At 43.7% G+C, this 13,080-nt stretch overlaps 1 protein-coding gene across 3 annotated transcripts in view; it reads right to left on the bottom strand.

The window, feature by feature from the left end:
- Window positions 1-9,849: 9,849 nt before the first annotated feature.
- The window catches only part of MXRA7 (matrix remodeling associated 7), a 37,911-nt gene continuing 34,680 nt past the window's right edge, over window positions 9,850-13,080 (bottom strand). For 2 of the 3 annotated variants that reach the window (XM_083147850.1, XM_083147849.1), the window contains one exon: window positions 9,850-12,320. Coding sequence is in view for 2 of the 3 variants with exons in the window: in XM_083147849.1 (XP_083003975.1) it covers window positions 12,281-12,320 (40 nt within the window). In the remaining variant the exon portion in view is untranslated. The remainder of the gene's footprint in view (window positions 12,321-13,080) is intronic. The other variant, XM_083147848.1, reaches the window with a different exon arrangement.

The following is a 13,080-nucleotide window of genomic DNA, read 5'->3' on the forward strand; positions in this document are numbered from 1 at the left end:
TTATTTATATTTCCAAGACACACGTTTTGCTATAGGGATGTCCTGTATTCTTTGTGAACCTGTGAGAAAGGAAAAATGTACATTTCAAACCAGTTGTAGGAGGGTTAGACTCACTCCATTCAGGGCTTAATGGGCAGCTTCCCTAGGGTCCCACAATTCTAGGAGCATTCGAGCTGGGGTTTGCTGGTGCCTCTGTGAGGCTAGTAGAGATTGCTGCCCAGCTGCTTTGATCATGAATTACACAAAATCAGAGCTGCTGAGAAACATTCTCTACCGGTCTACAGCCAAACAGTTAATAGCTATGCATGCTAATTGCTGGATGGCTGATAGCAGGTGGAGACTTCTGTCATATAACATTATACTACAGACCTAGAGTAGATCCAGTAGACACATGTAAGATATCAATTGTAATAATCAATGAACCTGTAAACCTTTTATACCACAAATACCAGAGCATACCTCCCAACTGTCACAACTGTAGTACAATTCCCACCAACTCGGGAATTGGCTCGACCTGACACAGGGGTGCGGAGACTAACCGTGCCGTGGGTTTTCTGCCAGTGACCCCTCCAAGCGGGATTTGCGCTTTAGCGGCACCCGACACGTCGGTCGCGGCCCCCTGGTCAGGTTTCCCGTGTGAGTTGGGGGTGGTTATGGGAATATGGAAGCGTGGTCGTAAAGCCAGGTCGATATTAGTACGGACAAGAAGGTACCCAAGGGGGAGGCAAGAGAGAATCCGAGGACAGGCCGGGTCATACACAGGTAGCAAGTTTTCGCAGGACACTGGGATGAGACTGAGAGATGGTCGAACAGGCAAGCTGAGGTCATACACGGAGTAACTCGGGTGTAGGTACAGAAGGATCAGACAAGAGAATGGTCAGGAACAAGCCGGGGTCAATACGATAATCGGAGACTAGAATTATATAATTATATATATGCACAAGGACGCTGGAGCTGGTGTGAACCTATACTCTGGCAGAGTTCACCTGTCAGGGACTTCCTATTATCCTTGCAGGCTCACAACCTAATTTCCTGCCTGTCCCTTTACATCTGGTTCAGGATGGCGAGCGCACCCATAGTTGGTGCGTGACCTCTAAGCCGGAACCTGCACACTCCTGGGTCCTGTCGGAGCACAGGAGGAACCCCGCTGCCAACGGGGAACGTGCTGCCCGGGCAGCTGTCCCCTGGGCTCCCGGACACCACTCTGCCACTGCCGCCCAGGACCCCGGACTCGCCCGCTACACCACGCCAGACCCCGGACCTGGTAAGAGACCCCACGGTCCGGGGAAGCGTGACACCAACTGTCTCGCAGACCACTGTTTTGCATAGATGCCATCTATACACAGTGAAGCCAGAGCGAGGTGGCAAACCAGCATCTCAGAGAGTGTAGGACTCAGAGAGTGTTGCCACAAGGCTACGTTTATTTTCCTCGAGTCCAACCCCTTTCGCTATGACTGCCAATACTGACTTCCTTGGGAGGTATGCTATAGGCATGGATTTAAATGTACAAAGCTGGATTGAAAAGTAATGCCTCCATGGCTATAAGTTTTTCATTTGTGAGTGCATTTGAACACTTTTTTTGTACATGATAACTCGGTTTATCTTCTATGTAAGGCACTATTTACATTTCTACATCCCTTTCCATGCAAATACACCAATGCTTGACGAGTCAGACAAACCCGTCAGAGAAAAAAGCTGGTGGTTGTTGTCAACACCAGGACCGAACGTCAGCTTTCACCTTGTCATCAGAGTTTAAGTTTTGACCCTTAAGGTGCTCTTTCATCTTTGGGAAGAGGTGAAAGTCGCAGGGCACAAGGTCGGGGCTATACGATGGGTGTGTCAGAACCTCTTTGAACTGCAGGCGCTGCAGCCCTCTTCCCAACCCTCTTCTCAGTGTCCCATGCTGGGCAGAGTGGTGAGTGTCAGAGGGCCTCCCAAACCCCACCCTTGACATGGGACCCTGCTGACTGTGGCAGGTCAGCCCACAACTGTCCCATGAAAATTGAGACAGGTGGAAGGTATGGTGCAGCATTAACCCATTATTGATGCACAGTGGTGAGTGCCACAATTCCTGTAATATTGTTTTGTACAAATTAAGTGTTCAATAAACCTCAGTAGGTGCAGGGCTGCACTGTATAGAAGAAAATGCTGAACTCACAAGGTTTGCACAGGTCAGTGGCTGCCGTTCTACAAGTGAGTGCCAATGAGGTGATCCCCTGTACTTCCACATGAATAATAGAAATAGGAAGGTATGGCTAGCACTCTAGTGGGGCGCCTCTGTAAATTACAGAAGGTAAAGTGCAAAGGTGCAAAATGAATATGTCCCTGTTTAATATAATTCTGTCTTCGATGTCTAATATCCATGGAAGTGGGAATTCCTCAATGAACCAGCTTTCTCTCCAATATAATATGACAGGGAGACAAAAAGCTGAGGTACAATATAGTCTGGTACAATTTCATAAATGCAAATCACATGCTACAAATAAACACAAGTAAAAGAAAGGAAATTCTCTCCACATCATATACAGAATAAGCAGAAAAGAGGTAAATTACCAGTTCAGATGGAGAACCAGAGCACTATTAGTTCTCATATCGAGCAAATAGATGAAGTAAACACCACCAGGGTCTCACAAACAGCATGTGCTAGAGCAGGGCTGGGCAACACCGGCCCTCCAGATGTTAGTGAACTACACTTCCCAGGATGCTTTGCATTAGTTTGGTTATGTGGCCATGCTGAAACTGATGCAAGGCATACTGGGATGTGTAGTTCATCAACATCTGGAGGGCCGGTGTTGCCCAGCCCTGCGCTAGAGTCTAGTAGTGGGTGACCGTCCAAATTTTCCATTCTGGTCTGCAGAGGGAGAGTATTAGCGGGGCCAAGCCAATATTTCCACCACAAAACCATGGTCTTCATCAAGGCAGCACTGTGTTCATAAATTTAAGCACTGTGACTCCGAACTGTGAGTTGTCATTTGTGAAGAAAAAAAAAAAGTTTTATTAAGTTTTATTATTTTGTACAATTTGTGTTGTTCACAATAGGTGCTGTGCCACTAATATATATATATATATATATATATATATATATATATATATATATAAACAGTGTGGCTCCTCAGTGTGAGTTATTTGTGAAAAAAGGTGGTTTTAATATTAATGTACAACTTAAAGCTCAATTGGTGCCATGCCGCACTGCATTCATAATTATAAACAGTTAGTTGATATGGTTCATGATCAGTCGATAGAAAAGCAGGAGCAGCGTACAAGTACTAGTGGCGTGGCTGATGATAATCATAATATTAGTACTTCAACATCTACTAAATCTGGTGGTCATGGACAAAGATGGTTTAAGAAAGGGCACCTGTCTCCTGGCTCTCAAGATGATGCAAGACCTTCGCAATCAAAATGGGATATACTAAGCCCTAAAATCTGATACAAACGAACCCCCCCCCCCCCCCCCCATGGCTATTTCGGTGGATTTATCATGTTTTCCACATGTACCAAGTTTCAGAATGCATCACATACTTGGTCGCAGCCGCCACCCCCCTGCAACCCATGCATCCTAAATCCGGAGTTCACAAAGGACAGCTCTCATAATGTTCATTTAAATAAACAGATAATTGTTACACTCACCAGGGAGTGTTGGTGAACCCTAGCAGGGTTTTCCTGTGGAACGCCTGGGGAGTGACGTAACAGATGAAAGGGTAGGACCACTATGGATACTGGACTGCAAGTCTTCTGCCGAGGGGCCTCTGGACGTCTTCTGGGTAGCCACACAGGACACCAAGGTCTAAGTCCACAGAGCACACAAGCGAGCCTTCTTGCCAATAACAGCCCTTTTTCCATAAGACTAAAAATGTCTACCGGTACTTGGATGCCACCGGGTCTTACGTCAGCAAGTGGCAGTGTAGACTTAACCCCAAGGGCCCCGGGCTGCTACCGGTAGGATGCAGCAAGCATGGAACTACACTGCCTACAGAAACTAACTAAACAATAGGATTTAGAGACAAGAAGGAGTATAAGAAGTAAGGACTAGGATACATAAACGCAGGCTAACTGAGACAGAGCACTGAACAATGACAAAGTGAGCAAGACTTAGACAAGGAAGGTGCATTGACTGATAACAAGAATAAATGCAAATGCAGACTATAGAGACACGGACAAACAGTAATAACTAAGGTATATACATACACTGAATTGTGTGGCCTAAAGCCATGGCCTAAGCACAGGCCCAAACTGAGAAGCTGACCTCACACAGCTAACTATGAATGTCTGCTAAACTCCCTGCCAATAAACAGTATAACAAAAGCTAGATGGTACTTGCTTGCAGGGGAGAAGGGAATGAGCAGCTTGGAGGTAGCTTCCCGGGATTCAGGTATCAAAAGGCTAACCAGCAGGACCGGATATAACAGCAAGATCAGAGCAGTCTCCAAATACTTCTATAACTGGCGTTGGAGCAGCCCAAATGAATCCCTTATAAATGCTGCTTCCTGTGTGTCCACCCCTGATTAGTAACAGAGAGCAGCTGCATGCTGCCACATGTGTACTGGCTAATTACCTGTTGCTACCTGGCTTCCCCATCGCCTAGGCAACCGCTGGGGAAGAGGTGCTGCTGGCAAGGAGAGACGCGCTGAGCTTCTAGCAACTGTTGCTGGTACCAGTGCTGCAGGACCCGACTGGGCCGGGAAAGTGCCACTAATGCGACCTCTAACAATAATACAGAAGCCAATGGGCATTTTCCATCACGTCCAAGCCCCAAAAGCTATAGCATTCAGGGGCTTAGCGCATATGTGGTACGCTACCAAACATCCGAAAATTGCATATTTGGAGGTTTGGCTCAGTTTTTACATTTGCTGCATTCTTCCCAGGGCTATTTTTGTGCAGGCTCTAGCAGGAACTGTGGACCTTATTCTAGTTCACTCTTTCTGACAAAATATTTCTTAGATGGACAAAACCATGTGCACTGCAGGTGAGGCAGGTGTTACTTGTGCAGAGATAATTAGATTTGGGTGGGGTTTTACACCTGCCTCACCTGCAGTGCAAATGGTTTTGTCCATCTAAGAAATATTTTGTCAGCAAGAGTGAACTAGAATAAGGGCCACAGTTCCTGCTGGAGCCTGCACAAAAATAGCCCTGATTCTTCCCCATGTGAGAATAATTTAAACACCGATGAGGATGGGGTGGAGATCAACAACATCTTGCTACTGTAGAGATCATTGACATTACTGTTAGCTTAGCTGCCTTAAGCCCATTGGTAGCTTGTTGTGTGCCCAAGCAAACTAAGCACTTTAGCCACAAGCCTATCACTGAAGCACATGGCTTGCTAAACTGTGCATGTCCTTTTTGATATCCTACATAAAGGTGGATGGGAGGGACCAAGGACAATTATATCTAGCCCACTTTTAGTTTTCGCCACTGCTGTGTGGTAATGTTTCATAGCTGTACTACATCATAGATGTACTACAAACTGACATGTGTTTGTACTGCTGCTCTGTCACTTAGTAACCAACTGGGATACGGTGTAAATCCCGGCGGTCAGGATCCCGGCGTTCAAAATCCCGACGCCGGACACTTTCTCCCTCCGTGGGTGTCCACGACACCCTCGGAGGGAGAATAACTTAGTGTGCCGAGCGTAGCTAGGCACCGGACCCGCAAGGGGGGCGATCCACGTCCCCCCGTTGTCGGGATTTCGGCGGTCGGGATTTTGAACGCCGGGATCCCGACTGCCGGGATTTAATACTGAATCCAACCAACTAGCTCACTTTAGCCTTTTACTATGTATTGGGGGATAGCTGTTAAATGTTCAATATTGACTGGAAATTTATATTAGTGAGGTTAGTAATACTGTATACCCTAATACCCTACCTTCCATACAAGACAGAGTGCCCTACCTTCCATAAAAAGACAGTGATCTCATAAGGAACATGTCACACAATAGTAGCCCCAATTGAAATAATGCCACATAGTTGTGCAATCATATTCACATTACACCACATAGTAGTGCCCCTTAGTCATGTTATGACACACAGTAGTGACCATTATTCACATCATGCTAAACTAGAGTGCCCCTTATTCATGTACTGACACTTTGTAGCGCCCCCTATGCATGTCATGACACACAATAGTGCCCCTTATTTCCCTTATGCTAAACAGTAGTGCACCTTATTCGTGTTAAGCTACACAGTGCTGCTCCTTATACATATATACAACACAGTAGCTTTGGCTTATCCAGAATGCCAACAGTAGTAGTGCCCGTTACAAGTAATGCTCACAGTAGTAGTGCTGCTTATATACATAATTCCCACAGCAGTTGTACCCCGTACATAAAATGCCCACAGTAGTAGTGCTCTTTATACAAATATCTGTCTCTCCAGCATCTCACCACCCATGTCCCTCCAGAGGCTTTCCCACTTCTCTGTGTCCCTCCAGCTCCCTCTCATCTTGTCTTCAGCATGCACATAGCCTGCTCCTCTTAGAGCTTCTTCATTACAGCGGTGGTGGTGGCATGACAGTACATATGTTGTGCCAGAAATGCAGAAAAGGAAGTAGCTGGGACAGGCTTTTCTGTTGGAGTTACTGTGTAGGGCTCAGTTCCAACATGTTTCTCCCCACTTTAACCCCTGCAAAGCTCAATGATGATTTAGAACCAAAACACAGTGATGGCCCTCATCTTTACCTATACCACTGACCTGCAGGGCCTGATTAACTAATAAGCTGATTAGGCTGTGGCCTGGCGTGCTGGGTCCTTGGGGGTGGGGAGGATGGGAGCATTTCCTGTTGCCACTGGTCTTGTGGGATCTTCCCCAGGAACTGTGGGAGCAACAGTGTCTGCTGGGAGTACTAGCATCAGCAGGAACAGTAGATCCTGTGACAGCTGCAGTTGATTATGCTGCCAAGGCTGTGATTAATACCAATGCCTGAGCAATAAGTGGCAACATGAATGGAGCTGAGTCATCGAGGCAGGGAAGCCAGGAACAGGATATCCTAAGAGAGCTTCATCTGACTCCACCACTGATGCAGTTATTGATGCCATTGCCGCTGTTGCCAGTACCGCTAGGGCATTAAGTGGCAATATGAATGGACCTGATGAATATGAGGAAAAAATTTGGTGGTGGGAAAGGGGGACGACCACTTCTGTATTAGCCTCGGAAGGCTGGAACCATTAATTGGGCCCTGCTGACATGGTTACTATCGACCACTCAAGTAGATGCGCTGGTTGTGGTGATGTGTAGAGGAAGTCCTAGCTACTGATGTCAATGGGCCTGCCAAAGTGTTCCCCACAGACATGTGAACAGGGGAAATCTATTCGGAAACACTCACCATCTAATTGATTTCCCCCGTGAACAGCCGTTGAGTAAGTCTACACTAATTGGCAATGTGATGACCGGGGTGAGATTGAGGCCAATGATGATATCAGAGGCTCTCCCTCCCAATGGTCAGATGCCACCTGCATTTTCCGGAGTACACCCGCATGTCAATCCAATGAGAAACAGCCAGCAATGACAAGCCATTGTTTGCCTTATTCACAGGGGGACCCCCCACATACTCACTGCATACCGTGCGCATGCACAGTTGTCCGATAATCGTCAGGGCTGCAAAATCACAGCCCTGTGAATAGGTCTAAATTGGGCCCCCTGTCTTGTAATTTCCAGTCAGCTTCTGTTATATTACTGCAATAGGTAGAATCTATACAAGCATTTGACTCTACAGGCTGTGTTATGTATATTTACATTTTTTTATGTCAGTAAAATTAAGTATTCTGGTTATTATCTTCTTCTTTTTCCCTGTACAGGTTGAGTATCCTTTATCCAAAATGCTCGGGACCAGAAGAATTTTGGATAATGGATTATTACATATTTCAGAATGTTTTTATATTTCAATGATGTATCTTGAGGTATCTTGCATTTATGTTGTACAAACACATGAAATACACACACATATATTTTATTTGTACAGAAAACAAGGTTTCAAAACATGAAACAAAGTTTGTGTATTATCTCAGCTACTGTCCTTAAATGCCAAGCAATCATTGTCTTGCACATATTTAATACCAGTTACATATCATGTCCCCAGTAGTGCTGGTACAGATGCCCCCAGTAGTGCCAGTTACATATCATGTCCCCAGTAGTGCTGGTACAGATTTCCCCAGTAGTGCTGGTACAGATGTCCCCAGTAGTGCCAGTTACATATCATGTCCCCAGTAGTGCTGGTACAGATGTCCCCAGTAGTGCCAGTTACATATCATGTCCCCAGTAGTGCTGGTACAGATGTCCCCAGTAGTGCCAGTTACATATCATGTCCCCAGTAGTGCTGGTACAGATGTCCCCAGTAGTGCTTTAAGCAAAAAATATATATATATATATTATTTTTTTTTCACTTTCTGGAATGTATAGTTTTTGGAATAATTTTGATAACGGATATATGGATAAGGGGTACTCAGCCTGTACTACCCTTTACAATTTGCACAATTGGAGAGCCCTCCCTCTTCATTCATACAATGTACATAATACAAAACAACAGATAGTGATCTTCACGCTTGCTATTCTTCTAATGAGTCAATTATCTTACACAGCAGATTTTCTAAATCTTCATGGTCTGATAGATCTGCATGGTACTACCCGCATGACTTGTACATGAAAGACAGTGCTGTGGCAGCATCTTCCACATTCTGGGAGCTAGATGAGCAGGTCAGGTAAAGGTGCGTACACATGGGGGGAGATATATTGCTAGCAATATATTGCTAGCAATATATGATGAAAAGGAACCTCTGCTGGGGGAGCCACAGAGGTAATTAGCTGGTCGCAGTGTGCCCCAGCGATTACAATGGGGCAGAAAACGGGAGCGTGCACCCGGCGATTTATCGCCGGGGCACACTTCCATCACTGGCAATATGGTCAGCGATTATAGCCCCTATCGCCCCCGTGTGTACACAGCATAACATAGGCAAACACACACGGGGGGGGGGGTTTACAGTTGCCCAATACCCTCTCCTCTTGGCGAGTGGCTCAAATTAAGGCATCATGGACAATAATATATAATATGATTGCAGGAGCTGCTGCCACATCATGCAGTTTAAGGGACAGTGCAGAGCTGCTTCTTCTACCAAGTTTGCTGTACTGTATGTGTGGATCTGAGTCCTCAGTGCACTGGACTATAGAGCAGAAAACAGGAAGAAGAGACAGGAGCCTTACCATGAGGTGGGATAATGTGTGCTGAGAAAGTGCAGTTCAGGTCCTACTAGGTTTGGGAATTTATTTATTATGGCATATTTAACCCTTTTCTGACCACTTATTTATATTATTTAAATGTTTGATACAACCCACTCTATATACCATATATTCAAACTATATCTCATACAGTCTCCAGTGTATAAAAAGACCAATTTGTTTATTAATTTCCAGCGTCATTACTAGGTTCTTGTACCGTTTCCCCAGACTCCCGCACTTGCTTCAATGCTCCACAGTTTGGGAGATTATGGACTGCATTTGGAAACCCCCACTATGTAATCCTGCATTTGCCACTGGGGAAAATCCAATGAGTAACTGATTTCTCTATTTTTTTTTTTAAATGACAAGTACAAGTTTTATTTGCCTGTCGGTCTTCAGTATTGAATTTATCAATAAATATAGCAGGGCAAAAAGTGAGCTAAGGGTGGCTTTCCTCACTGCTAGCTTACTGGTCATATCTGGTCTCCTGCTGGAGAAGTCTCGTGGGTTCATCCTAGTGTCCATCCTGCCCTCAGACTCAAATCACTTTTTTTTTTTAAATATTTTTATTTATTGAAGCAGATTCATAAACATGCCTGATATCTCTATTTTAATACAAACATTACAAAAAATACAAGTACAAGTATAAGGCTTGCAAAATATTTTATTAGAAATGATAAGAAATGTTAAAGAAGACACCTATGAGCTGTCTGCACAGCCTTGAGAATCTAAGCCCCATAAAGTGGAGGAGTATCATTCTCTACTAGACAGGTCATGTAGTTCCCCGTATCAGAGTGCAGGTGCTCTGTAATGTACAGCTACCATGTACCATGTTTCAGTTCTTCTATCTCTATCTCAGCATAAGATACAAAGCTGAGCTAGCAAAAACCTAGACAAATCACTGAAGTATAAGAAAAGACTGCATATAAATATTTAATTATGCTTTCAGGATATATACATAAAAATCATTTCATTACAGAGTAGCAGTGATGTAAAACATACAAGAAAGAAACAAACTATGGCTTGGGACAATGAAACACCATTTTTTTTTTAGTTCTTAGCTTTTACTGGGTGAAGATGTCCAGTGGGCATACAGTATACTGATTTATTGTTGCCTGTCGCACCATTATATTACTGAGGTTATTGCTTTGGATTGCATTTCTGACAGCCATCCCAATCCAGCAGTTATGACATCAGCTGAGTGGTCTGATCAAGAAGAAGCCCACTGATATAAAAAGGAGGGTGCTCAGGGTAACTGGAGATATTGCACTCTGTGTCCAATGTACCAACATTTAATTCTCTAGAGGGGTCACGTCGCACCTCGGCTGGTGACACATTGTAGAATTTGGAGTATTTTCAGGCATTCCCATCATTTAAACTCTATGAAATGTCAAAATGTTTTCTACATAATGCCTTCTTCTACAACTAGCTTGCATACATTATGGTATGCCTCCACTAATATGGGGCATTACATGTTGTATAGCTTCAGCTGCTCCTTCAAATCTCCTTCTGACATCATCCCAAAGGTCTCACGATTGCTCTCCATCATTTCAAAAATGGCACCCAGCTGTTCCCTCTGTACCCTGGCAAGGAGAACACACAATATGTCTACATTGAATCATGCAAACTACATATAGAAGAAACTTGTGCCTCAACTTGCAGAGCTTGCAATCTAACTTTGGTGGACTGGAAACAGTCGCCTCAATCAGCAAAGAGTTGGTAAATCTCTATTGCCTGGATTATATGAATTACACAGGAGAGAACATGTGGTATTAATTATGCAATTGGACAGCTTTAAAATGTATACAACCTATCTATCTACACTACACAGTTGAGTCAGCTATTTCATAGGCTACACAATTATTCAGCCTACAAATTGGTTAATTAGTGACATCACAGAAGGTACTGATCTTTCCAGGGACTTGAAAGCATTCTCGTAAATAACAGATTAGCCCCAAAAAATGGATGCTTCCTCTGTGTAGGCGACACAGGTTTACCTTCATGCAAAACAGTTTCATGATTCAATGGGGACATTTATGTAAATGTTTACAAAGATATTTGTGCAGAAAATAATAAGTTCCCCACAGCAACCAATCAGAATCCAGCTGTCACAAATTACCGATTGGTTACTTTGGGCAATGTCAACCTTTTCTTCAGTTACCTGTGGAAAGATTATGGGAAACGTCCAGTTTTAATTATTTGATGACACCTTGCAATATACAGTACAGTATATGTTACATCAGTTATGATTAGGGTCTATGTGAAGGCAGCTATAGCAGCAAACAGTGCAGTAAATGCATTCAGCATGATACAGTATCACCGGTGTAATGGGAATGGTGTTACAGAGTGACGGAGGTGTAAGAGAGTGAGGGATGTGTAAATGTAGTGCAGAGGATGCAAGAGAGCAGTTAGAGAAGGCATTGAAGTTTTTATATTCTGCATAGGCTATTACTACACAAACCTTCACAAAGAAGCCCAGCTAGGCAATTCTATGGCAATTCAGCCATGCCAAATAGATAGTCTCCTCAGTCCACAATAAACTCCAGCGTCAATGAGACTGAAAGAGTCTGCAATTTAAATATGCTGTGCCTATAATGTCATTCAAAGAATATGTTTAAGCAATAATCTACATTGTATATCTCAAGATAAGGCATTATTTGCATAGATTTAAAACCAGATATTGCACAGAAGGATCAATCTGTCAAAGCTTTTTAGAAAATGAAGCGATGCAATGGTATCCCCTCTAAAATGAATAATGCACGCCAGAGGGTCTTGCACAGCCCTTTTGCCCTAGCTGACATTTCCCTATCGAGCGCTAGGTCATGATACTGTATTATTAGAAAGAGTGATACAACCATTCACAATGTATGTCTGAGTACAGGACTTTGTAAGATCATGCATTGTGTTTGGTGCTCTCATCTTCCTCACAGCTTTATCATTTCAATAATAGAATTTCATTTTTTTTTCTCCAAAAAAAAAGATAAGATTGGTGTTCTCCTATGGAAGGGTCTCATATTTTTTCATTTCTGACATAATTTTGTTGGGGTGGGCAGATCTGATCTTTTCAGTAAATCTCTTTAGCTGGACAGTACGGATAACTTCTTATCATCTTCAGTTCTGTAGAGAGACAAAAACAAGAGGGAATGACTAGTTTCATATGTCATCTCTCATTCAGGAGAATGGTGGTATACTCATATTTGTTTTCAGTGCCGGATTAATGTTTGAGGGGGCCCCTACCAATACAATTGTCAATGCAATACTCTTTGCACCCAAAGTTATTAAAAGTATTATGTGAAATATGCTCCAAGAACCAAAAATGTGTTGAACACATTGCAGTGCCCCCAGTTCACATTATTCCACACATAAACCCCAGTTCACATATGTGGCAACTGGTAATGTAGTTATGTGTGAAGAGGCCCCTGGGCAACTTCCTAGTTACCTTCTTGTTATTCCCGCACTGTCTGCTCTATAGGACACTTCCTAAATGTTTTGTGACAAAGGATTTGCAATCCTCAGAAAGAAATGGGCAGAACTATAATAATTGTATGGGTAATGGACTATGGGTCCTAGAGGCAAAGGAGACCCAGCATTTCCATACCATCTTCTACCGGGGCCCCAGGCCCATCTGCTCTTATACACATGTACGGAAACTATAGAAAAGCATTTAAAAAATCCAAGACTCTTTAAAAGGCAGTGGTTATTGCAACACACACATATCACTACAGCATGGTCAATCTTGTAATGCTATGGAGCAGTGGTTCTCACCCTCAACCATAAAGTGTTCATGTTTTGAATATCTCTGCCTGTGGAAACAGGTGGGATAATTGCTGGCCCAGCAAAATAGGCTAACTCCTCTGACCATGATTAATGAAACGCT

This window comes from Crinia signifera, chromosome 6 (assembly GCF_055691185.1).
Source record: "Crinia signifera chromosome 6, ASM5569118v1, whole genome shotgun sequence".
Lineage (NCBI taxonomy): Eukaryota > Metazoa > Chordata > Amphibia > Anura > Myobatrachidae > Crinia > Crinia signifera.